Consider the following 27,949-nt stretch of genomic DNA (forward strand, 5'->3'; position numbering starts at 1 on the left):
TCTCTAACCCAGGCAAGCTGCCCAGGAGCACATTCTTATTTATCGACAGCATTGACTTGGATGCAGTGCTTGCAAGCTGCAACATGAAGGGCTTTTCTCTATATCAAACATAAATAGATATGCAAGAACTCACCGATTTGACCACATTATTATATTGGGATAAGCTGAGGTTGTTAGCCTTATTTTGTGGTTAAGTACACTGGTTTAGTGCCAGGCAAGCTGGGTTTCAGCCATTGTTTATATGCGACTACTATGCTGACAGTGTAACACTGAGATTTCCTGGGATGCTCCATACAAAATGCTCATGCTCTGCCAGGCCTTATGAATGGCTGTCACACAAACAGTATCAAATTATTATTATCAGATTAAATTTGCTGCCCAAGAGCTTCTCAACCAGACCCAATGAATAAGCTGGTCACAATATATGACCAAATACTGGGGTAGGAACGGTACACTAGGGTATGACAGGGATTCACAGTCTTTTGGGCAGGAGGCTGTGTGATGGGTATCTGTTAACCTTGCAATTCAACAGTGCCATCTACTGCTCTAGTCACGCTACTGTGCATGTCACATAAATACAACAGTATCAAACACAATGGCGTTTCATCACCTTGCTAGTTCATTTTCAGTTGCAGTGTTATATTTGTTTAAAACAGCAATTCCACATCATTTGTATTTATGACACCTAAATTATGAGCTAAGAGCATTTAAACAAAAATCATTCAGAATTTGTAAATTGTTCAATTACAAGGATTTCTAGAAGCCTTTTTATGAAAGGACAGATACTTGCTTAAAAGTTAAAAACAGTCTGTGACATAAATTTACAGTACTTTAGAAAGGTCTTAACACACCTCATTTCTTTATATATTGCTAGGAAAAGGGGAACTAGATGCAGTATTTATTGAAATATGTATAAGCATGCCGGGCTGTGAAAAAGTATTTGACCCATTCCTGGCGTCCTTTTTTTTAAAATAGCACTTACATATTTGTGGCATGATGCGGTGCTTGTTGTGATTAACTTTGTCAGACAGGTTCTATTTAACGATTGCTAATCAGGCCTGGGTGTGGCTAGTGAACCTATTCATTTCAGTTCAGTTTTATTTATATAATAATTGAATCACAACAGCAATCTGTAAGACCTCATAAGATCCCCTATGAGCAAGCACTTGGTGACAGTGGGAAGAAAAACCCCCTTTTAACAGGAAGAAACCTTCAGCAGAGTCATGTGGTTCAGGGATGGGCAGCTATCTGCCACAACCAGTTGGAGCAGAAGACAGGACAAAGGACACACTGTAGAAGAGCTTTCGGTCTGGCTCTTCTTTTGTCTACCATTTTCAATTCCCTCAAATTTTTAAGGACACACTGCGTTTGTTTCTTAAATTAAGTTATATGTAGCAAACTGCAATGGTTCATCCCTTGAGGCTTCTTGGAAGTAAAATGTAAAGAACTGAGGGTTGTTGAGCATATTAGGAAAGTACTTCTTGATAAAGAGAGATATGAAAATGTTTTTGAACCAAAAATCAAACTTGTTTGGACACAGTAATACAAGCTGCAAAACATAGTGTCAAGAAAGTCTTGATTGTTTTGTTATTAGTATGTTCAAATGTAAGTATGACTTTAAAGGAAGTTTTATCACTTCTGACAGCGAACTTGCCAATAGCAGGTTGAGTTTTGCTCTTCTGTTTTTCTGTTTCTTGTTTAAATTATTCCTCCGGCCTCCCTCTGTTGCACTGGGAGAATGGCCAAGATTTGATTGTTGGACCATCAGACTGAAAAAGACAAACAGTGAGTTATTAGACAATACACATATCCATTGCTGTTAACGGGTATAGTAGATGGATACACATGAAAAAAATCCAGTAAATGTTTTACTGTTCAAATAGGAAGACTGCATTTGCTGAATATATTTTATATTTCCGCATTCATGTAAATTTTTGAATGGAGTGTGTCAAACAGATATCCAACAGATAGTTAATCTTGATGAGAGAGCCTTTAAGCAGTGACTGCAATGAACCCTAAAAAAGAAAAATCAGCTTTCTTGGATGACATTGTGATTGCAATCTTGGCATATTTTCATTTACATGTTAAAAATTTGCATTGTTATAGTAACTGGTCACATTATTATGTGATCACACCACGTGGATGACAAAAACGTTAAGCTTCTGGGTCACCTAACAGGTTAATCCGGCCATTCTGCATAACATCACAGTTACAGCAAGACACTCAACTCTAACTTCTCTCTGTGCTATGCAAAAACGGTGTCGAAAAATGCAGCCGCTGACCTATTTTGCACTTAGCACGGCAGTTAGTAAATCCATCTGTTTTTAAAGCAGAAAGACTCACGTGCGTGTTTTCCCCAAGTATAAAACAGCCGACAGGGGGTGCTCGCGGTAATTTCTCATTCCATCACGCTTGGTAGAGGCTCTCGGGGGATAGCCCTGCCTGGCTGCCTGTCAACCACAACCGGCTCGAAGGTAGAAAAATTGAACATATATGAATGTTATTCTGTTTCACTTGACTAACTCGTAACTTTGCCAAAGCTGGGAGTGAATGTCTTTGTGTTACAAGTTGTCTGTCGTTTGTTTAGAGTTTACGTTAGCTTGCTAACAGCTAAATAGTTAGCTTCGACTGTTTAGCTTTAGCCTAGCCTCTCAAAGCCTAGCACCTTGGCTGTCAAACAGCTGTTTGCAGTAGCACCATATTCGTTACTGTGGTGATGATGTTGAGAGATAAGCGACCGCGGCGGCTAGCCAGTGCGCCACAAAAGGTTGTTGTTATGCCTGTTAACGTTAGCTAAAGAGCAAAGCTAGCTAGTGTGTGAGGCGTCCACTGGTTGTTATAACTGTTACAGCTCAATGTCACCAGCTTTAGATTAGCTTCATCTGTCAACAGTTTGTGCTTCAGTCAGTCGAGATCTGTGCAGAAGTATGCACCCATTTACAAACGAGTCTTATTTACTTGATAGCCGCTGTGCACTTTGAAGCACCGTTGTTAGTCATCTGATGTCAACAGTGCACTGTTCAATAGGACAGGGGGATAGAAGGTGCTTTCTACTCAGCTCGGCTCTTGCAAAAATGTTCATGTTGTCTAATTGTATAGCAAATTATTCGAGATGAGTATTAAGTATGTATAAAGGAAACTGTGTGCATTTATACTGCTAACTTTGAATAACCTGGGAAAGGTTAAACGGTTTAACTGTATTTGCATGTTGGGGTGTCAATTTACCCATAGTGCACATAGTGCAATCATCGAAAATATTGGCTCCAGTTAAGGTTCACATGCCTGGTGACTAGATTTGTGCTTCTGTTGCTCCTCATAGATATGAGGGCTTAAAATAGGTCTATGTTAAATGGTGCTCTAGGGGTTTTTTATTTTTAACGGTAATCAAAGGTTGGAGGTCAGTGGTAAAGTGTGTCACAGGGACAGAATAAGCAAGGGGAGAGGCAGAGTTACTTGTGTTTAACAAGTAGTGTTTTATGTCACTTAATTTCACTGTTCAGAGCTGAAAATGTCGCTTTGGAAATGTTTAATTTCCCATTGAGCTAAGAGCTGCAGGTGTACTTCAGTTTTGTCAATCATTATGGATAAAATAGGCAAATTATGGTTGTATTTGTTTTTAAGAAAAAAACAATAGAAACACTCACAAATATTAAATTGGCAGGATTTCAATACTGTGTATAGATTGAGCAATCTCCTTGAGTAGTGTGGCAGTGTTTTGTGTTCCTATAGTACTGCCTAAAGGAGGCACATGTTTACTCTGACTTAGAGCTGGGCGATAGAACGATAACGATATGTATCGCGATATAACTTTTACTCGATAGAGAAATTAAGCTATCGCGATAGACCTCGCCGCTCTTGTCCTCTTAAAAAAAAAAAAAAAAAAAAAAAAAAGGTCAGCCAATCCAAATTAAGTAGCGCAGAGCCGAACCAATCACAGCCGCAGCGTCACGTCGCGTGACTTGTTACGTACAGCACAAGTGCCAAGCCGCACATGTGTTTGTTTGGGAAGCAGCCAGCGGGTAATGGAGGAAATGAGTGTGCCGACTAGAAAAATCAACCGAGCGTGACCGAAGAGAAAACAGATGATGGTTCCAATGCCGGAGAGATTGTCGAACGGAAGAGCCATAGAAGTTCCGTAGTGTGAAGGTATTTCGGCTATTTCAAGTCTGACAAAAAACAGAGTAGCGTGCACTGTAAATTGTGCCAAAGCAAGTCTGGAAATACAATAAACTGGTGCATGCGTCACACTGCGCCACGTTATTGTTTCGGTGAAATGAATTTCTACAATACTGTTACTGTTAATTCTACTCTCTGCAGTGTTTAAATGCTTACATATACACACAGTTACTGTCCCTCCACACATACGACTCGGTTCTGCTTCTATGCCCCAGCTTTGTTTACTTTTTCCCACCGAGGCTTCTAGACTTCTGATTGGCCAACATTTCTGCACGGTTAGGAATCTAGCGCCACCTGCTGCTTTGGCATGTTCATAGCAGCGTTTTCCTTCATTTCTGCCTTTATGTGTGGACGGGATTATTTTTTAAAACGAAAACGGAAAATCTCCGTTTTCAAAAATACCCGTGTACGTGTGGACGTAGCCTCAGTCTCTGACTGGAAGCGCTAATTCGTCATTCGGCTTTTGTCAGACTAAAGTAACTGTTAAAACTGTTTGAAAAGCTAAGCTATACAACAAGGAGAGATTGAGAATTTCCTTTTAGTTCTCAGTTTATTTGATATTGACAAAAGTTAGTCAGTTTTGTCTGATCTTCTGTAAAACAAACTAAGATTTATTTTTAGAATTAATATTTTGTTTCTAAGTGGAATTGACAATTTAGTCTGTTTTGTTTGTTCTATTTTGAAACTTAAACGCTTTAGCGGCTGTCTTTTGTGTAGTTTGTAATATTTGCCTTTATTTATCTGAAAAAGTCTCATGTTCCTTAAGTACATCTACCCTGTTGAACTTATTATGGGAAATAAATATTTAAATAAAAACAAGCTGCTGATTATTTCACATTTTACTTGTGAGCAACGGCACATTTAAATCTTACAAATATAGTTATTTGGCTTATATCGTGATAGATATCGTTATCGCCTGAAATGAAAAAAACATATCGTGATATGAAAAAATCTCATATCGCCCAGCTCTACTCTGACTTTAAACTCATTGTAGTGCAGTGGGTGGGTACAAAGTGAAGAGTGAATAGAAAGGCGTGGTAAGTGTAGGTCTAGTCACCTCTTAAAATACCCTGCAAGCATAGATACAGAGGCTTGTACCTGTCAGCAACAGCAGAGCTGACGTTAGCCCAAGGGAACAACAGTTACCCTTTGTTGTCCTTGATTGCCCCCTCACAACTTACCCTGTTGTTCTCTTTAGCAGAGTGCTGCTACTACCCTTGTTGTGGTCACAGGTTTTAATGGCCTTGGTTTGATGGGAGCATCAGAGTGATGGTCTAAGCGCTCACAGTCACAGAAGTGGGGAATGTTGCGCTGGACTGTGCACCTAGAAGGAGGGCCACGGAGAGTCAACCATGCTGCTGTGGCAGTGGGTCACAAGGTGTACTCCTTTGGAGGCTACTGCTCCGGGGAGGACTATGAGACACTTCGTCAGATTGATGTGCACGTCTTCAACACAGGTATGTGGTAAGTGTGTGTGTGTGTGTGTGTGTGTGTGTGTGTGTGTGTGTGTGTGTGGAGATCAATTGTTTCATTTGTAAAAGTGTTTAAGTTAAAAAAATATATAAATTAAAGGATATTCTGGAAAAAGACTATATTGGTGTTTATGTAAAATTGATTCATTCACTTTTTTTTGTATCTTAAATGGGTGGGGAAAAAAATCTATTTGACAGGCAGGACAGCACTTCTTCCCCCCCCCCCCCCCCCCCCCCCCCCCCCCCCCCCCCCCAGTGTATTGAGAAAGGTTAAACTGTTGTAATTTGTTGAATGTGCACAACTTTACTGAAAACTCACTCAGGTTGGCAGTTAAACCTCAGCTTTTCGTAGCGGTTTGCAACAATTTTTTTTTTCCAGTTGTTGTTTTTCAGTTGCTATCAGACAAGCACAGCTGTTTTCTTTAAATGGGTTAAGAGAAACACCCTTAACTCATTTTGCATGGTTTTTCCCCATTGTGTGGTCAGCCACCTGCTTTAGGGTTTTACGACTTCCCAAAGTAGATAGAGCCTACCTGCTATTGGTGTATCATGAAAAGATCTGTGGAACTAATGCTTTGAGTGTAATGGAAATGGGACCTCTTTAACTACAGTTTCCTGCCATCTTGCTTTGTCCTCCTTCCCCCATTGGCCCATTTACTGCAAAGACTGATTCAAATTTTTTTTCTTTTCTTGATGGTACTTTTTATTATTAAAGTGATGTGAACTGTACTGAAAACTCACTGTGAGAGAGTTGTAGGCACGTTAACAAATTTTACATTTTTTAGCTCTCAGAGCAAGAAAGATAATAAAATAAATTACTGACTACCAACCTAATATCCATTTAAAAAATAAAAAAAAAATATGCGAATAACTGAATTTGTAGAACTTCCTTTGTAACGCAGTAAGTATCAAGTAAAATTTGTCAGGCAGCATTGTTTTTGTGTGTGTTTGTTTTTAATTGAATTTTAAAAAAAATGTTCTTTAAGTTTTTATATTTTATTTTTTTAATAAAGGAAAATGTTTACTTTTTGTGTTTTTTAGTGTCATTGCGCTGGATGAAGCTGCCTCCAGTGAGGATTACAGGACTTGAATGTGCCCGTGAAGTGCCATATATGCGTTATGGCCACACAGCTGTGCTGCTGGATGATACTATCTACCTCTGGGGCGGGCGTAACGACACAGAGGGGGCCTGCAATGTGCTCTATGCTTTTGATGTCAGTAAGTAGACCCTCGTCTAACTCGTGCTGCTGAGAGTTTCAGGGTGTATTTCCTTTGAGATGAACCTGTTTGAAGTTAAAATTGTGACAACAAAAAGTAGAGGAACTGTTTTATATTAAGAAAGCTGTAGCACCTGCATGCGTGTGATAGTTTTCCATTGCATGTAACGCAAGTGCTCTGATCTCAATATTGAACAACTGCGACTGCTTCACAGATACTCACAGATGGTACACACCCAGGACTTCAGGGACTGTTCCAGGGGCGAGGGACGGCCACTCTGCCTGTGTCCTGGGAAAGGCAATGTATATATTTGGAGGATATGAGCAGCTGGTGAGTTTGATTTTTGATTTATTTTTGCTTACACAAACTTTCTCTGTGAACATTAAAAATGAATCTTTTTTTATTTATTTATTTTAGGCTGACTGTTTCTCCAATGACATCCACAAACTGGATACCACTACCATGGTTTGGGCACTAATTAATGCCAGAGTGAGTTAAAAGTCGCTAGCTGTTGCTTTTCAACCGTTGCTGGTTATTCCTTGACAGTTTTTCTGTATTGAGCATTCAAAATAATTCTCCTAACAAACAAACAGGAAACCCTCTCATAAAAAACAAAGATGACACAGCTGAACATCAGCAACATAAGTTATCTGTTGGTGTATTGGCATGTTATAAAAGCAGCGCAGTATGGAATTTCAAAGCAGCTTCCTGCTAGGAAAGTTCAAAAAGCCTCACACTGGATTATATACAGTCTCCTTTTAGCAAATACTATTTTTGTTTATGCAGTCAACATGCTCATGTGATTAAACGCTTGTAAAGTATATTTTAGTCATCATATGACGGAGTTACTGTGGATTAAGTCAATCCATTCAGTTTTAGTTACAGCCATGTTGTCAGTAAGGAGATTGGACTGTGGTGCTTACAGATTTAGCGGTGCATGTAACTGAATAATACTTAGGATTGCATTCCTCTTTAGGAAAATGAAAACTTCTGTGCTGTTACTCACTTGCTTTTTTCCCCCTTTGAACTTTGGGATCATTTAGCGTTTGTATTTTTACATTTGCATGTGTAAAACTCACTTTTCAGTATTGGTTCTGGTATTCTTTCAACCATGTTAACGATTTACAAAGCCCCCCTGTCTGCATAAAGTTCATGGTTAGACATTGGCAGCACATTCCTGAAAGGAAGGCTTGTGAAAGACTTTGGCATGACTACAGGGCAGTGACATGTAAAGTGAGTCGAGGTTTGCCTCTGTTAGAGTTGGTTGCAGTATGTGAGAGCAGGTCCTGTTTCAGTCATATTTCTGGTAAAGTTCATATATCTTAATTATGATTCTGTGTCTTGCTCCAGTTAAATTGTTTACACTATCCCAATGACTGGGCTGACTGGACACCACCATCCCTTTTCAAAGGGATGGTGGTGCCTGGGGGAGGTTTGGGATTCACTGTGGTTTTGTAGTTGGAAAACTGATCCACTAGATGGCAGTGTTTACCTGAAATTGCTGTTTTTTTTTTTTTCCTGGGCGAAATGCCTGAGATGGTTGATCATTTATATGGAACGAATGAGCTTCAACACTGTCCCTTATATTGAACGTAAGAATTGTTTCTGACATGTAATGGTTTAGTTTTGAATATTAGGATTTTTTTCTTATCCCAGGGAATAAGATCTGGAATATTTTAGGAAGACGAATTCCATACCAAGGCTTATGATCAACATAACTTGATGAAATTTTAGATTTAATAAAGACAGTAAATTAAGTTTTACCAAAAATTTTCTCAATAGCTATAACTTCAGTGTCTGAGTAGACTGCTCTGCTCTCTCTTCACTAAAACTTTGAGTGTGGAAGAGTTTAACAGTAACATCGTGTGTTGTCTTTGCTCTGCAGGGAACTCCAGCACGCTGGAGAGACTTCCACTCGGCTACCATCATTGGGACAAAAATGTTCGTGTTTGGAGGAAGAGCAGATCGTCTTGGTCCCTTCCACTCCAACAATGAGGTCTACTGCAACAAGATCAGAGTATTTGACACAAAGACTAACTGCTGGCTGACCACCCCTTCAACACAGCCACTACCAGAGGGACGCAGAAGTCATTCAGCCTGTAAGGCACAAAATACACGCATAAAATCGACTGTGTTATTAGACCAGTATCTGATTAAATTCTTTTAATTTGAGTTCTGTTTGTTCCAATATATTTACAGGCTAGGTGCTAATCTTTTATATGCATCTATGTGTTGGATTAGTGTTGTGAGAACAGTGTTGTCAAATATAATCTGCCAACGTTATTCGATTAAACAAATCAAGGTACTTTATCTGGGTCAAGTGGTTCCTTATAGTATACTTCAAATATCATTAATCTGGACTTTTTATTTATTTTTGAAGTTTCCTACAATGGAGAGCTGTACATATTTGGAGGATACAATTCTCATATGGAACGACACTTCAACGACCTTTGGAAATTCAATCCAGGTAAGTCTATATTTACATCATTTAGATTTGGAAAACCTGTCCTGTTGCTGTAGAGCACTGCTACTAGAGGGTTTAATTCCTGGTAGCTTTATTTTTTAAAGAGTTCTTTAAATTCCACCCTGACTATTTACCTCAATACAAGAAGTGCAGGACTAGCTTGTGTTGACCTACTTTTCTCATTTCTTCATGCATAAATAACCGGTCCTCCTCCGCTGCATAATTGACATTTGCGTAATGGTGATTGGCTGCTTCCTTTTTCACCACAAAGTTGCTTTCTGTGTTTCATGTTTTGCAACACAGATGCTGAAATGACAGCCCATTCAGTTGCTGATGAATGTTACCTGATTGCATTTCAAATTGGTTTAGGAGGTTTTCTGGAAGAAAGCCTCAGGCTCTTGTTACATGCTAAACATAGTCACTGATGAAGCAACACACCTGTGGTAAACTTGTTGTGTCCTAAATGGTGTTAGATAGCACTATATTATCTGATACTATCTTTGTGTCAGGAAATAAATGACAAAGGTAATACCAGGCACTAGCTAAAAGTCCATTATTTTAATTAATTTATGTTTAATTGTCTCCCAACTGCCATTTCTAGTTGTAACTAGAGAAAACCATTGTGACAGCAGTTGCACATGGTGTTGAATCATATTAAAAGTAGATCATTAATGTAGCGATGTGTTGGTAAACATTGGCAGGGAATTTGGACAAGGACAGCCATAGCTGTTTTCTAAACTCTTCTCTAGTTTATTTGAGAATTTGGTCTTTTTTTGTAGTGGATATGATCTTATGTGCCTGTGCTATTTAAAGCTGATTTCTTCAGTTGCCATCTAAATGTGCTCTGCAGTTCGCTAGGTGGCAGCACTTTAATTTTAGTCATAATTATCTAAGGGTCTGAATGGCCTGTTGCTATAGAGATGCAGTGATGCTGTTTGGGTCTGAGACAGTTCATCCTTATATGGAACAAGTGAGTGAGCTTCAACATCGTCGCTTACGTTGCATGCACTTCATAGAGGACTTGTTTCTATTTTTGAAATGTAAGATTTTGTGTTGAAGGTTAACCCCCCCTGTCTCTTTTTATTTTTATTTCTTTATAAATATTCCTTTATCTTAGAGCCTTGCGGTTTAATATTTTTAGGAAGCTGAATAAACAGCAGGCATAGTGAGAAACTCTTCTAGTTTAGCTGGTATGACGTAACCCTGTTGTAGTTTAGATTTATTGTGCTGCAGATACATTTCCAAAGAAATCTCTCATTGTATCTATGCCCATTCTTTTTATCCTTGTTTTTTATATAAAATATAACTTTTAATATAATCAAAATTATTTTTGCCTTGTGTGTACACACTAGAAAACTTCACATGGAAGAAAGTTGAACCTAAAGGGAAAGGCCCATGCCCTCGGAGGCGTCAGTGCTGTTGTATGGTTGGAGATCGAATCATCCTCTTTGGAGGAACCAGGTGAGGCACAAAATATTAGTACTTGACCTAGATTTGAACTTCAAATATTTATTTATTTTTCAATTAAATTGTCATCATTTGTCAATCATTTGTATATTTACATCTCTGCCAAACATTTTGTGTGTGCTGTACTCATTAACTCATTCCCTAATTCAGAAAGAAATGCATGTTATCAAAGTTTGCCCAGACGTTCATGTAATGACACAATGTAATAGACACATGGATGTCAGAGTCAATATGATGGAAACTTTGTATCGATGTTAAGATTTTGAACATTTACAAAAAATCCCCCCCCCCAAAAAAAACATAATCAGTTTACCTGGGTTCACCTGATAAACTCTGAGTTCACAAAAAGACAAAAATCTGGTCCGGTAGCCTAGCACCTGAGAAGTCCTTAATAATGATGTGTACACCATCTGCGCTGGTGAAGGTTTCCAGGCAATTAGAGTCTAAAAAAAAAAAAAAAAAAAATACATGTCTTACCTCTACTTCTCAGGTTCATTTCAGAAAATGCACCAAAGGACATGAAATTAAGCATGGATGGACTTCAGTCGCTCAAATTTCAGTTGTTCTTTCAGGAAAAATCACAATGGCTCCTCATTGCACTAAAGATGACTGCTTAAGTGTTCTTTTGTGTCCTTGCCTTCACAGCTCTCATAAAAAACACTAAATATGGGCTTTTTGCACTCAGTTTTTTCAGTGATTGTCTTTAGGTGGGTGGAGGGGGTGGCAACTTTTTGTGCATCTGACCATTTCAGGACAGACAACAGTCTTCTCTCTTCAATATGCCAAACACAGTCTGGATCCTGTAGATTGCTGTCTACAGTAGTGATAACCAGGGGCTTCGTAGCTGGTTAGGTGCCGCTGAGGTGGTGACGTTCTTGTGATAGGCCAGTAGCCGCTGGAGTAATGAGGTAGCTTACAGCATCGTTCAGGGTAGTCCATGTCCTGGGGTACTGTTATCAGCAAGACCCTGTTATCAGGAGAAGTCCACTGGGATAACCTGATGGTAGGATCACAAGGCTGTGGATAAGGCTACTTTCAGACCCTCTACGTCTACGTGCCCTGTAGTTTTTGAGCCACTGACTGTTGCTGGATGTGTTTTGTAAAGCTTCACTTGCTACCACATTGTGCTGTGCATCACACCCCAAAACGCGTACGTGTGACACACATTTCAAATAATATGCAAAAGCATAATACAGAAGAGTTGTCTCTCTAAATTTGTAATCATTAGATATTCATGTAGTACTGAGAAGCTTATAATGAAAATGACAAGCTCGGGAGGAGTCTTAATTTTTGAAGGTTATCCTTTGTTTAGGTACTCACTGGGATTAGTCCAGAATGGAGTCATGATTTCCTGTTCTGAGCAGATAGGGCTGGAAAAGGGAGTGTCACTGAGCTGATGAAGGGTGCAGAGGAAGAAATCAAACACTACATAATATCTCTGACATCCTGTTTAAAAGCCCAAGGGCACAGAGGTTAACATATTCATGAATCTATCTTTAGAGAAAAACTGCTTTGTCTATTATGTGCTTGGTAGTTGCTGTGTTCAAAGTCTGGAGAGGGGTTTTCTGTTACTGTAAAAATTGGAGCATGATCCTCACAGGCTCCAAGTAAGTTGGCCACACAGGTTCTCTTGGCCAGCATTGCTCATTATTTTGTTTTTGTTATTTTAGAGCACACTTAAGCTTCTTACACGCAGGAACTCCCATAAGCATTTGCACACAAACACCATCCAAGCAGACCTAAATTCTTTTTCGTCTTTTGACTAATAAAGTTGTAATTTTAAGATTTGAACAGTGTTTAGGCTTTGTCTTGACTTGCATTGATAAAGACTAGCCTGATCCAGTTTCATTAACTAATTACGTTTGAACAGTCCCTTTAAAACCAGCACCTCTTGTGTTTATTTTTGCACGGCCTAACAACATGAGGGCTGTTAACAGGGCTAGAAAGTTATTAGTGTCTGTCTCAATGCAGTTGACGAATGCTTGCACAGGCTGCCATGAATTATTTGCTGGACACCTTGCTTGTGTTTGTTGTGGGGCTCCTCATTTCAGTAGATCTTCTGAGGAAATTGTGTTGAAATTTATAGTCCAAATGTTGTTTTCCTGAGTTGGTTGTCCTTTCAGACTGATCTTAAACAGAACCCCTCTGATATTTATTCCCAGTTTATTTTACCTGCAGGAATTTGTTCAGAATAATTTATCACTTTAGTGAAGGACTGTTAAACCATTAGTTCAAGCATGACTGCTCTGCTTTCCAAAGGGTTGTGCTTCAGTCGTCTTGCAATATGCTAAAATGCATTCGTAAAATAAAATGTAGGAACAGCTGAATGAGACACACTGCTGTTAGCTTAGAAATTCCAAGTGTAAGTAAGATTTGAAGTCAACAAGCCTGGTTTACTCTAATTTGGTGCTGTTAAATTTGGATTCAGATAATCCTTTTTAAGTGGAAGATACCTCTATTTTCATACATGCTTTCACTTTGAAGGTAAATGAGCAGACTGTGTGTGAAAGACGGGCTGGGCATTAGTGGCAATGTGTTGAGTACCACTTGCGTCGGTGTAAACAGGACTGCTGAGCTGCAGAAAGGTGCGAAAGTCTGCCCCATCTCTGATTTATGACCTTAGGGAGCATTCTTTCTCACAGAGTGCAATTTGATATACCCCCAGTGCCTCTGCTACACTCATTTACTGAGTTCTGCTCACTGCCCCACGAAGGACGACCCGTGCATGACCAACTCCACCTGTACCGACCTTCACCTATGCATACAAGCAATGAATAGTTAAACCCTGTAAATTTTGTTTTCTTTTTTATTTCTTGCTTTTTTCTTTTCTTTTTTTCTTTTCTTTTTTTTTTGTTCCCCGAGGAATGAAGCGCAGCTCAAGTTGAGTTGCGTATGAAGGCAGAGCCACACAGTGCTCATGTTGTCATTGTTGGCTCTCTTCTCACTGTGTGTTTAATTTCTTACGACAAACCCAGGTTGAGCTAAATCAGGAAGCATTTCAAGCCTGGGAACAGGGCATCCTATGAGGGGCAGGAAGTGAACAAGGACATGACAGCTTGGCATGCTGGGAACAGACAGCTCGGAATCTATGAAGGGAAATCTGGCACAGGCCTCTGAACTACTTCGACCTGATGTGCATTCATTCCAACAATGCTTTTAGGGAATGTATTTTTACCATGACAGCATTCATTCATCTTTGAATGATGACAGACTTAAATTATCTGTGTGTTTAAATGTTAATCTGTGATTGAAGGCTTTTTGTAATTGCTTGATCCTTGTTGTCCTTTGCGCCTTTTTTAGTCCTTCAGCACCTTTTTGTGTATACTGCTGATAATTAGTTTTTTCAAAAGCAGGTATAGTTTTCATACACCTAGGATGATATTACTGTGCATAAGTAAGAGCAGGTAATACATCTGACTCTTACATATTTCAGAGATTACAGAAACCTACTTATAATCTGTATTTACATTTACAAATCAAATACATGATGATAAATATAGTGTGAGTGCAACTCAAATAGTTAATAAAAAAATAATACCAGTGTCAAGATGATATCTAATAAGATGAAAGTGAGGTGTATGTTTTTCTTCAAAAATAACTCCTTCATTAAATGAACTTTTTTGTTGATTAAGGAGAATCATGCAACTGCTGGTCGTGTCTCCACAATTGGGTGATATTGAGCAACCTGGGATATTTTAAGGCCTTCAAAATCTAATTTTCCCATTAATTTACTTATTTGCATCTGAATGTCAGTGCTTAGATATTCTACTGACTTATGTATTTGGACACTTAGTGCCTTTTCTGGTGGTGTTTGCATTTGTCTGGATGTCTTCACATGACTTAGTGAGTCACAGCTCTTGTTGGGCTTACGTCAGCGTGGTACACACACTCTGCTGTGCCAACCTTAACACATTTGTTCCATTTTGGAAATATGCAGAGTCACTTAGTACATTTAGTAAAGATGGAAAGCATGCTGACGCCATTTCTAACATTAGGATGGAAAAAAACAAACATTTTTAATATTTCTGGCTTCTGTCGAGTCATTGCACTGGATGAGTGGGTTGAAAGCTCTAAATATAAGACTCTGGGTTTGAATTACTTGATTCTAAAACTCAAACAGATCGGAGTCGTCTGATCTCCACTGAGAGTGAATTGCTGCTTTACGTAATTAGCAAGCGGGAGACCACATAGCAGGTAATCTTGCTGGTAGCCAAAACATTCCAGCTCCAAACCTCTAGTTTAAGCTACCAAAATCTCACTGGGATATTTAATCTGTGTGGAATTTAACAGCTCATTATAAAACTGCAATTTGCTGAGCCAGAGAAGTCCAGGGGTTTTTGTTTAGTAGTCCAGGAAGGTCAGAAGCCTGGTGCCTCTATATCTCGGACACGGCTGAATTGCGCCTTTATCAATAGCTGAAGTGGCAGCTGTTACAATAGACATCTGGTTAAAACGTGACTTGTTATCACCCTGGAACCTGCCTGTCTAAATGTTAGACTCAACACAGCATGGGTCTGAGAAATGATAGTCCTCTCTTGCCGGGTATTGTACCAAAACTAAAAAACTCTGCTTGAAACTTTAATATTTTTAGCTTCATTAGGCTTGCTACAATGCCAACTCAATATCTTAGATCTGCCAGAGTGGAAATCGACTCTATAGATGCACGCCTGTCAGCACAACAGATTTTGATACCACACATGTTGTCTTTTGGCCTTTGGTGTCAAAGGGTACCCTGCAGAGTTTTCCTTTATTATTTGTCTGTGTGTGTTTAGTATTCCTGAGACAAAACCTGTCAAACAGCGAAGGTGACCCCATCAGGATATGGGGCATACCGCGCGTGGCAGGACAAGCTCAGCTACACTGTGATTTACTCTTCAAAGACAAGCTCATGATAGTATTTCATCTGCATCTTAACCCTCCTTAACCTGCTAACGGTCTGTATACATTATGGTGTCGTAGGGGTTGAGTGTTGCACAGCAGCTCAAATAAACAGCCTTACACAGATGATGCATTGTGATGCTGTTGTCCATGTCAGTAGACATTTCTAAATAGTAGTATTTTTGAGTTAGTGCTGTCATTACAACTAAAACACCTCTGTGCTTTTTGGATTAGTAGAATAACGTAAGACTAGCAGATTTCACGCATGCACAACATACCTTAAATTTAGACATTAGAAGATGAGCTTGCACGTATGTCTGCATCTGAAATTTAAATGCTCTGTGTAAGTCTCTGCAGCCTAGTACAATGTCTGTTTGACAACACGGATTTACACTCATGTGAGAGTGGTGCTGGGAGGAGGCCAGGGAATTCACTCGACAAGTGTTACTTGCCTCCTGCACACACTACTCGGGCAGGTCTGCCATGTGCTACATGTGAGGGGAAAAGACAACTCTGGACTGTGATCCTTCTTACATTGTCTGGAGTTTGTGCTGAAGCTGTTTAAGTAGTAAATTACAAGAAAAGCCCACCAGTCAACTTGTGTAACAGGATAATGTCTGATGTTTTAATCAGCAAGTCGTGTTTTAAACAGTGCTGCTTTACGTTAAAATTGATATTTCTGGAAAATGGAGTACTCTTATAGCAGTACTATAAGAACTAATTGCTCAAGCAGTGCACTGATGGAAAGTTAACCAGTGAGCTAATACATGTTATAATGATCTATGAGAACTGTTTATTAGTATGTAAATGGCAGTGTATCAAAATCAACCAAATAACCTATTTTTCCAAAATGAATCTGGCAGTTAAACATTTGACAAACCCTTTGAGAACCAGTTATGTTGAGAGCTGTGAGAAATGCTTTTTTTTTTTTTTTTTTTTTTTTTTAAATCACCCTAATTTTGCTAGGTAGCTAGGTTGATAAGAACCTGTCCTGGGACCAAATTACTAACCACTCTGACTTTGCAGTGCCTTTAAGTATTATCACTAAGTGCAATTATATTTTATCTAGAGAGACTGAAATTTGAGTTGCATGCTTCATTAGGGGTTGGCATCTCTTCTTTCTAATCTAAAGTCAGTTATTTGTCTCACTGGGAGCCAGCTACAGGTTGTATCTCACCCTCTGCATGGGGTATAGGTCTGGGCAGCTCTATGTCTTAATCCACTGTCCAGCCACTGCCCAGGAGGGGGCACAGATAGCTGGGTAAGACGAGTTGAGACAGCAGAGATTAAGCCAAAAGCATTGAATAGAAATCTATTGAGCAGTGATAACCAAGACCATTACAAACTCTTGCTGGAATCTTAACAATCCTTTAAATTCCTATTGGATAATGTCTATATAGATTGTTTCATTACATTTTAAATGCTTTTGCTTTTTACCTTGGGTAAGGTTAATAGACATGACCAAGCATTGCCTATACTCTTAATGTATTGAATTTTAATAATTTTTAGCTTGTACTGTTGTCTGAATGACAGTAACAGTTAAAGCTTTTTTTTTTTTTTTTTTTTTTTTTTTTTTTTTAAACAAATATAACCCACCAGTGAGGACCTGGGTTGCCCATCATATCAGAAGTAATTTTAAAATGTTGAAAGCGCATCACAAACTGTTCTCGCTGCTTTCATGTGTTTTCAGTCAAGGTGTTTCAGCAATAATGTGTAAGTCTGGCTCTCCTGATAAAGTCCTCTACAGGAAGTTGTAGTGGATGAAGAGTTCCTGTGAATTAGATGGTTCTGATGGACCAAAGTTCAATAGGAAGTGGAGAAAGGAAAGGGATGCAGATCATATCATTCCCAAGAATGAGGATATGCCCAATGAAGCCACTTAAAACATGCTTACGACAGGTCAGGTTCCAGGTATATTGTTGACTCTATTTGTTTTGAGATAGCAGAGGTGTCATTAATAGAATTTCTATCAGATCCAAATCTTTTCTTTGCCACTTCGTTTTCAGTGTTGGTTCTGAAAGTAAGTTGCAAAAATTGTGGGCAATTAACTTCTTCGACACTTTGAAATAGTCCTCGGCTCTTTGGTGTCTCTTCATTAGTTTTAGAACTGTAGCTCAACTCTTTGTTCTACACTTTTGAAACCTTGGTGTGTAAGATAATGAAGTGGAGCAGGTAGTGCCTTGCTAGAGAGGACCGGCAATTAGGTGATTAGACGCCCTCATTGAGTGTTGTTTGAAATAGCACTCAGTGTTGTTTTAGTGGGGGGGGCGGCATCACTCAGGCCTCATTCAGACTGGGAACCACTATGCTGTAGGGGGAGGAGCACTTTCACACATGGTGATACTTTGCTGATCAAGTAACAAAGTGGCCCATCAAACACCAGGATGCCACATAAAGTCACACACTGTGACTTTCCCGTTTCCGAATAGTGTGTCAGACAGCCATTATTGCCGCTGCCTCCATAGTCTGCTTCAGCCCTTTCTCTTTGTTGTGACCCATAAAGTATTACCATTCCCTAATTTTCTGCTGAATTTCACACCCTGACTTGCATTATCCACGACCATCCAAAGAAGCCATATCCCAGTGGATGCAATCTTCATCTCTGTGGTTGCTCGTGTTAAAACATTCCCTTATCTGTACTCTTTCACGCGTCAGCATCCAAGGCCGATGCCCTCCCTACGGGTTTACACAGTAGTTCACAGCTACTGCGGGGTGCTCTTTAGATAGAGATGTTGCTTTTCATTACTTCTGTTGTGTAGCCAGGTTGCTGATATTTGTCCATTCCACACATGTGGTATCTAAAACTCCCAATTCACTGAATATTTCTATATCATACTGTTTCTTACGTTAAACAAATGCTGTTAGCTGGCTTAACTTGAGAATGATGCACTTAAAAAAAACAGGAAACTGTTCACTGAATACGGCAATGCCACCCAACAGCATGGTGTTTTGTTTTTTTTTTTTGTTTGTTTGTTTTTGTTTTGTTTTTAGGATGTTTGGGGGAAAAAAAAGAAAAAACAAACGGCTGTAAGACTGATTTAATGAGTCATATCAAAGCCATTTGTTTGGTTAAAATTAATCATCAATACTAATTATCACATGAGGGATGTTTGTGCTAATTTAATTCCGGTGGCAGTTTTAAAGTTTCAGGTAACTCACATGTGTGTCATACATTAAAGAGAGTGTTTCTCACCACTATTGAAATGTACCCTTTCAATCACCACAGTAATGTTAGAGCTTGGGTGAGTATTCTGATAAAGGCTCCCACTTTAAGCCCGGGTGGGTCACCTCCTGGGGGGCAAGGGGCGTAATGACTTCCCCAGCTGGCCCCCTGGGACGACGGAGCTCGTGCTCTGCATCTCTCGTGGCTGCTTTAAGCCACCGCCGTGTTTGTTTAGGGAAGATTAGCAACGTAAAACCCTTACAACATCCTGAACACGGAGCGAAAGGAAGATGCGATGGAGAAGACAGCAGGAAAGGGTGAGAGAGATTGATGGGTGGTGGCGAGACGGTGCATTGAGATCAGCAAGAGGATGGTTCAGGGCAAGAATGAAAGACGAAGAGAGTGATGAAAATCGTAAATGCAAAAAAACTGCAACAAATCTGTTGCCAACAATTTTATTTATTTTTTTCTTCCTGTGGTAATGTCTGGGTTGGTTGGACACATGCCAATCGCTAGCTGGTCCAAAAAGCATCTTGATTTTACTCTTAAAACTTGGCTTCTGCATTTTACACTTTCTCCTTAATGGTTCCATAGAACGCAAACGGCTTGGTGAATTTAAATGTAAAGTGTAGTTTTATCTTCTAGATGAGTTTTATTGTTACATTATGAATATAAAGCAGTCGTGTGCAGCATGCATTTGGAAAGCTATATGTACTACCTTGCTATATGTGCGAATAAATCTGAACTGACAGGCTACATTACCTAGAAAAGGTAATTAAAAGAATGGTTTAACAGGTATATAGTTTGGGCTTGTTCAGCTGTGGTGCACCAGGTGTCACAGGTGTATGTGCTTAACTGTGGCAGGAAACAGATGTGCAGTGATATCTATGGCTGCTCAGGTCTGGGAGACTATCAGCATTGGCCAGTCTGTCTTACAAGACTGCTCCACTTCCTGTGGACCTAAATCATGCAACGCATGATAAGGAGAGCTGTGTGAGAGCTCTTATTTAGGATAGTCTGTGGCTCCCTGATTATGGTCCCAACTGATTCATGTAATAAGATAAATAACTGAGAGTCCAATGCTGGAATTCTATGGTGTGTGTCGCATTAAGTAGTTGAGTAATGCTTACGGTCTTTGTAAGCTGTGTGAACTGTGCTCATGAAAACAGGAAGTTTATAGAATCGCTCTAACCCTATTACTTTTCTCTTTACAGCCCCTGTCCAGAGCAAGGAATGGGAGATGAATTTAACCTCATGGATCATTCAGACCTGTATATCTTAGACTTCAGTAAGTACTCTTGTCTTTATTGGTACCTCTCTTAGGATTCTGTGTTGTTGCAGATAATGCACCCCCCAAGCAATTTTTGACTCAATGACATAAAGAAAACATTAAGATGATCTCAAAGGAGTCACCAGAATCGATGAACTGTGTTATAATCTGAACCTGCACCTTCATGGTTTAGATGTCATATCTATTTTACTGCTTTAGTTCAGTCCTGCTGCTTTAATAGTGAATTATCTCACAAAATCCACTGTACTGCTTCTCAACAAAGGGGTTGGCAGCAACTGGCTGGTAAAGTGCAGGTTCTGCAGCTAAAAAGACAGTAGGTGGTCTCCACTAACTGTTACAAGAGTTAAATTTACAAGCCTGGCTGCACGCTTCCAGAGTCTTTACCATTATGAGTACTTGCTGAGCTAAGGGTTTGTGAATTTTATTCATTTACTTAAACAAAAATCCTACAAACATATATTTTGACTTTTTTTATATTATACATATCAAAGCAGCTCAACAAAATAAAAGTTAAAAAAAAGGCAGATGTTGTAATTAAGACTGTTTTACCTGTTCAACTGATATTCATCCATTTATTTCAGCTAATTATAGATTAATTAAACCAAAATACGGTTTGTCATATGTGAACGAGATATGATGAAGAGTTAAGGACATAAAATCCCGGGTTTTTTCTCATTACCCACTCTCGTGTGTACAGGGACATCTCTGCCAGACAGCTGTTCGGATTGATTTGTGATGCGTTAATTAAGTACAACATTAATTAGAGCCCTACGGTTTTTGCCAGTTGAAGCTGCTGCAGTTAACATCTTTTCTGGCATAAACTTTGCCATATGGCCAAAAACTCAAATTCAGACTTGAGTACAAACAGAAGCCAATGCTGGTCAATAACTGTTGTGAATTGTACAGCAAATGTTTGTCAGGCAGCCCACAGATAACTTAAAAGGGAATTATATTGACTTTTCTGTTAAGATGTCAGAAAAGCAAGCTAAACAAATGATTGTTTTTAAAATAAGATTTGGGATGGTTTTTTCCCCCTTCTCTGTAATAAATTATGAAATGACTGCTTTATTTCTGACCAGACCTAGTATACTTGGCCTTGGCCCTGCACGGTGCTGTCAAATGCGGCACTTCCGTCTCTTGGACTACCAAATATGGCAATATCCTGCCTGCACTGGGGTAGCCTGTAATGCTGTCAGGTCACAGTTAGGGTTTGTGTAGGTGGGCTTACACAGGGACCTTATGGGACTGGCAGTACCCAATGACAACCCCCGTGGCCTACGCTTCCTCGTGCCAGTCACGTTCGCCTTCACACTGTTTATCACTGAACATATGGTGGAACAGCGTTTGCCGATGATAGTAAATGAGAGGGAGTTTGTACGTATTATTAGAAATCTGGCTTTTAATAAGATGATTTGTGTACTGAAGTGACTTCCACACTCACGTCATCATGTCCTGCTTGTTCTCATACGTGAACACTTGCTTTATTTTCTTTATTTTTTCCAGCTATTGATTATTTTTGCACCCTTCCATCTACAGATTCTTTAGATCTGAGCTGCCTGGCTCAACTTTGAATTCCCACAGCTGAAATTGATATTAATAGCTTGAGTATGATTAGTGCCACTGATCATCCTATGACTCACTGCACTCTCTTTTCAGGCCCTAATTTGAAGACTTTATGCAAAATAGCTGTCATTCAGTACAGTCTGGAGCAGTCGGGACTCCCACATGATATCAGGTCAGATGAGCATCCTCCTCTCAAACATTAGCACTGTTTTGTCATAGAGCTGACATATTGTTGTTCGTGCTGTTTTTATTATGCCAGTCATTGTAGCCACTACTCAGTCTCTCTCTAATTAGGTTGTTTTTCAAAAGAGGCAAATTATGATTCATTATCCTTCATTTAACTAGTGGCAAGTTTTACTCTGGCTTTTGTCTGACTTGGCTTAGGTCCTCGCATGTAGAAATCATAATTATAGATCTAAATGCATAAAGGTTCGAGTACAGAAGTCAAGACAGCCAGGAACCATTTGTATAGTGCTGCTTTCAGTTGCTTCATTGTCTGTGATCACATGTACAGCTTGTATAAGATCCTTCCCTGTGATGTAGAGGAAAGGCCAAAATACAAATGCAGTACATGGTGTGCAGAGAGTACCTATTCAGCCTTTAAAGAACTGAAATTAACAATAAAGTGGACTACAAAAAGTAATTTCACTACTTTGTCCTTGGAAATTAAATATAACAAAATCTTAATGCTAAAACTTTATATCTTTGAGATGATTAACAGTCATTAAACAACTTCAGGTGTGGTTACAAAGTAGCAACATAAACTAATCAAGTGAAAAGTTGGCTTTGACTTAAATTACTTCTTGTCCACCTGAAAGGTTTTGAAATGGTTTAGGATTGCTTAAAATTAATTAATTAAAAAAAAGAAGCTTAGACAGTTGTGCTTGATTATTAAAAAAAAAAAAAAAAAAATCTGACCGTGAAACAAGCTTCTGTGCCAGTTCAGCCAGCCAGCATCCCAGTCACCTATCAGTCTAGTGATGACTCAAGGTGAAATGATTGACAATGTCCATAATCCTCACTGTGTAGAAAGAGAGCTTTCCAAGGTTTCTTATGAAAGACCCTAAATGGTTTAATTTAAATGAATAAAGCTTATGAGCCTTTGAGAAAATGTAGCGTCTGCTGAAAGTTTTTTTTTTGGTTCCCCCCTCCCACCGTGTGCACCCTGTTTGACTTGGTGATATATAGGAACGTCATAGTTACACCACACTGCTCATGGAGATCATGACAGCATGAAATGCTATCGCAGTTCTTCTAGTTGAATATCCTGCACAGGAGTTGGCACACAAGTGTGTAAAAAGTCTTTTTTTTTTTTTTTTTTTTTTTTTTTTTCCCCCTCAGCATTTTGAATTAATAACACATAATTTTCCCGTCTTGCTGACTGATATCAAATTGTTTTGACACATGACTAGCAAGAGACTCAATTTTGACAGCACTACTTTGATTTGTTGTGAGGTTGTAATGGCAGGTTTGGGAAGTTTTAATAGCTGCATTTAAGCCCATGTTTAATGCATATAAAGGTAAGATGCATTAAAATAGACTAGCTGTCAGAAAATGTGTATATATAAATTGCAGAAAAGCAAATTAAAGTACATTACTGTTCCCCTAAAACCTTAATTCATAGATTCGGGCAAGCTAATGGAGATCATTAGGAAAGGTGTTTGTCTAAAATTGAGGACTTCCACAAAGGGGATTTTCGTTACACGTGGACCCCCTGGAACCTGATACTAATTACTCCTCTTAGCCTCTCATTTCTCTTGCACCGTCACTGCCACCTTGCATGTTCCCCACTTTGGTGTTTGCAGTTGTGTTTCTAACCTTTTTAGAGGGTTTTCAGTTGGGGTCACAAGACTTTGGTTAACTCCTTTTGCCCCTCAGTGGCATCTCCAGGTCCTGTGCCAATCTCCCCTCTTAAACACACATGTGCACAACAAAAAAACGAACAAAGCCGTTTGATAGGGAGTGAGTGTGAAACCAGACCCAGTGATAACAATCTGGAGCTCAACCTCTGACCTGTCATCAGGTCAGCACTAGACCCTGTTGTCAGCTCCTGCTCCTGATGCTCATGTTACAGCGGGGGCCACGATGTAGCCCCTCACGTGGGTAAGGTGGGGTCAGGGGTCCAAATATAAACTACTTGATTTAAAATATAAAAGGATTCTGCAAATATAAAATTGTAGACAGCTTAGCATAAGGCTCAAACCTGCCCATTTCAGTTATTTTAATAACTGAACTATAAAATTGTGAGCTAAAGAAGCTTAAAAGCAAAAAATTAAATCCAGCATGAACATCATGCCTATTCATATTTGGCACTAATAACTTTGGGTTTTGCACTGGTGCACTTTAAAATCAAATTAATTGTTTGCTGGTGATTACTAAAGCTTTTTTGTTTGTTTGTTTTTTGTTTTCTTTAACGTCAGGTGGGAACTGGCAGCCATGACAACCAACAGCAACATCAGTAGGCCCATCTTCTCCTCCCATGGCTGAAGAAGCTTAAAAGTGAAGCAGAACCCAGACTCTGTTTCAGGACACTGGGCTTTTATCTTTCTAAATCGAGGACTGTTTTTGTATAGTCTGGATCCGATTTATTTTACACATTCTACAAGTTGAAACTTTTACTGACCAAAACATCCCGTATCAGACTCCCTTGGACACCACCGGCTTTGCCCTGTCTGGGGATATTTTAGCCCTTAAGATGGAAATCGTTGATGCCTGTTCACCTTTTTTCTCTTCTTTCTAGCCTCTCTAGAAATTCAATCAGCCTATGATAATCATAGACTTCTAATGTTAAGCACAGGAAGAGACAAGAACTTCAGCCAAAGGTTTTGAGAGCTAACCTCTTTGAGGATTGTCATCCAGATGTCACACTCATACAAATGTGAACCTTCTGTTTCAAATGCAAATGGTTATTTCACTTGCAGCGTTCTCTTACTTAGCCATGTGCAACTATCAGGTTCGTGGGCAGATAGAGCTGGTGCATGTTGAATGAAAGGAGAAGATTCTTTACCACAATATTGGAATATGATCGTTACAAAATAAGCTGGTTTTCAATGCTTTGCCATTTCCCTTCATTGTAATTCTGTCAGTACCCTACTTAAGTGGCTACAAGGTGATTTGCAAGGCAGCCAATGAAAATGTCTGCCTTGTAGAGTGGAGTGCTTCTATCTCCCTGAACTGCATGCATCATTGGGCCTTTAAGATTTCCCATACACTGAATCACTAAAGGAGGTGTTTTGCAGGGAGGTATTTGTGTTCTTCCAAGAAATGCTGTAGTTTCACTAAAGGGTTCACCTGCCCACCCCCCTTTAATATGTTTTACAGTGCCAAACGTGGAAGGGAATCTTGATGCAAAGTGTGCGTGTAAGCTAGTGGTCCTCGCCCACCTCATTTAGTTTACTTGTTGTTGAAGAGATCATCTGATATGCATAGTGTAGTTTCTTTTTAGAGACAATCCCATAGTTTAACGATGTGACCCTCTTATGTTTGTGCATAATGACAGGCAAAATTGCAGATGTTTTAAATGCACAATGGCTGTTGACAGATTACATGCCACACTGCTTGAAAATGACTTGGAAATTCTCAAATTGGACATTTATTTAGGTTGTGGGTTTTTACATTTTATCTGACTTTTCAAAACTTGATTGGTGATGGGCTTTTATTTAAAACAAAATAAATAAATAATCACAGCTTCACCCACATTAGTGAATGAACAAGGCCGTTTCATTTTTTTTAATATATATTGTCAACAAATTCCCTATAAAGACCAAAACAAGCTGTGTGTCTGTGCAAGGCCTTTGTTTCCACTGCATGCTCAGTAAACCCACATGGCTCTAATGGTTCTGTCACTGATACACAGATATAAATTTTGTAGGTTGGGTGATTTTTATTTTATTTTTTGACAACAGTAGTGTCTCAGACAATCTTTGATTAAAATTTAATACATATTTTTGGTTTTGGCCTTTGTTGACAACATCAGACTTAATGAGCATAAATTCATAGGTGATAAAGTTATTTTAACCATGGTTTTACTTTAATCTGGTCCTGGGAAGGAAATGCCTGAGCTAAGGTGGGATTGGAAGCTGTGTAGCCACACACTCGTGAGGATGTTTGAAGTGCCGGTCCTTGGGACCAAGTGTTCTGTTGCTTTCAGTCTCTGATTAGCTGGTCGACATTTAAAAAACCAGCAGGGCTCTGGGTCCCAAATATTAGCGTTTAATAACCTACATCCTAAATATTTACAACTGTGTCATATAAAGCAGTGTTCTTAAAAAACAAAACCCCCAATCTTAAACATTTAAGTAGCTGGATAAGTGCACTATAGCCATGGGACGTTTGACCTGACGGAGAGGAGATATGTTGATGCTGCGTTTGCCTAAACAGACTTTAAAGTTTGGGGCATTTGGTTGCTCTAACCCCTTTACAGACCTGTGGTGCCACTGAGACTCTGTCACTCTTAGCCCCTGCACACGCATGCATATTGACACACTCTTGATATTCCTCAGATATTTCTTTCATTTGTTTTGTGTAAAGTTTACGGGTGACATTTTTAGTAAGGACCTAAAATTAATTGCACCATAGTGGGATTAAAAAAAAAAAAAAGTACCTGCATAACTTTCCTAGATAATAGCCACTCTCTTTCCTCCACATAATGAAGTGTCCTGCGCCACCACCCAAATATTTTTGCGTCACGTTTAATTGGTTAGCGTCATTTTACTTTGAGTTGGATTTACAAATGAGTGATAAGCTTCTCGTGGTTACGCTTGCTTTACCATCTTTTGTGTCGCGGACAGAACCATGATAAAGAGATTGTATGCAGAAAAAGTTTTCATACCAGTAAGTATATCTTGAAAAGTTGTTTAATTTAAAAGCAACATGGTTTTAAAAACAGAACAAAATCTGGAGTGTGTTTGGATTCCTTTTACGACTGTGGGCTCCTGTTGCTGATTTGTTTTTATATATAATTTTTTTTTTTTTTTTTTAAAGTGGGTCTCTGTATCTGGCAAAGTTGGTCAGGACTTCCTGTGCAATATGCTTTATAACTGTGTCAATAAATCTGAGACAGTCAAAGTGGTTACTCTTTGTATCCATTGATTTCTAAAAGTGTCCAGAGTTGTTGTCATTCATATACTGCTCTGTGGCAAAGGTGTACTGTACACCCTTTTAATTCTAAGGTTTTACCCATCAGGACCCAACAAACCATTTGGTTCTTAGCAGGTCTTAAAATTGAGTAAATGCAACCTCCGATGAACAACAAAACATGACGCATTATCCTCCGTTCACCAAAAACTAAGCCAAAATGCTCCTCCACCACCGCGCTTGGCACATGATAAGGTGTTTATGCTGATATGCTGTGTTTGGTGTTGGCCAAAACATTAGTTTCTGAGCATTGCCCGATCTGACCGTGGGGTAAATTTGCTAAGGTGTCCATTTCTTGGCAACTGAATGTTTTTCATTTGTGAAAACATTCACACTGATGTGCTGCTTTAATGCTGCAGACCAGCGAGCTCACAAAACATTTGCTTTTATTGAGGTGCTCACACTTCAGCGGCACCTGGCTGCTACATACTGTCTTAATTAAGGCTCCTGTTGATTTTTGAACTTTGACTTTAGCAGGTTTTAGTTACATATGTTGCATCTGTGTTTTTAAATGTCGTCCCTCATACAAATATTAGACTTAAGAGATGGTTACTTTCTTTTTCACATCACTGCACATATTGTGTCATAGGACTATAATAACGTGCTCTTTATGCTTAAACTTTGTTACCTCTCAAGGCCAGTATTTGGCATGTGGCAAGCTGCATGATGCAAACGTGTTCTAAGGCCCTCACCACCTTTGTTAACCCAAGACACTGATTTTTGGGGGCCTGTTTCAGGCAGAGTGAACAATTTTGTCTTTTGAGATCACAGGATGAAGTGAATTTAAATTTACTGTTGAAAGAAAACAATCTTTTATGTTTCTGACCACTTCTCTGCACCAACAGTCCTTTGTCAAAGGAATGGATTTGATCACTAAATAATGAGCATTTCTACTCACTGGAAGGCAGAGCCATGTGTGTCCAGGTTCCACCTCTTTGCTCTACAGACTGATAACTCCCCTTTGAGCTACTGTATATGGTACTTAATAGTTAGCAGGACTTTGAAGCCTCCACTTCTATATTTTCTGTTTCCTGCTTAAAAACCATCCACATCTACCCCAGCCAGCCTGTCTGAGACCCCTCACCGTCTACTCGACTGGGTTACCGCCTAACCCGCTCCCC

At 39.3% G+C, this 27,949-nt stretch overlaps 1 protein-coding gene across 3 annotated transcripts; it reads left to right on the plus strand.

Moving 5' to 3' along the window:
* Positions 1-2,323: 2,323 nt before the first annotated feature.
* klhdc3 (kelch domain containing 3) lies at positions 2,324-26,762 on the plus strand. Of its 3 annotated transcripts, none has more exons than XM_085297358.1 (11): positions 2,324-2,474; positions 5,378-5,633; positions 6,690-6,866; positions 7,081-7,196; positions 7,284-7,355; positions 8,752-8,965; positions 9,247-9,333; positions 10,683-10,791; positions 20,053-20,126; positions 21,786-21,864; positions 24,113-26,762. In XM_085297358.1, the coding sequence occupies exons 2-11, from the start codon at positions 5,480-5,482 to the stop codon at positions 24,177-24,179; spliced, it is 1,149 nt and encodes a 382-aa protein (XP_085153484.1). In that variant the 5' UTR covers positions 2,324-2,474; positions 5,378-5,479; the 3' UTR covers positions 24,180-26,762. The 3 variants fall into 3 exon arrangements, with proteins under 3 accessions (XP_085153484.1, XP_085153483.1, XP_085153485.1); XM_085297357.1 differs by having other exon boundaries at positions 2,326-2,474; positions 5,375-5,633; XM_085297359.1 differs by lacking the exon at positions 2,324-2,474 and having other exon boundaries at positions 5,379-5,640.
* Positions 26,763-27,949: the final 1,187 nt, after the last annotated feature.

This window comes from Mchenga conophoros, linkage group LG13 (genome assembly GCF_057382185.1).
Source record: "Mchenga conophoros isolate Kocher_MC1m ecotype Shallow Benthic linkage group LG13, M_conophoros_male_GT1.1, whole genome shotgun sequence".
NCBI lineage: Eukaryota > Metazoa > Chordata > Actinopteri > Cichliformes > Cichlidae > Mchenga > Mchenga conophoros.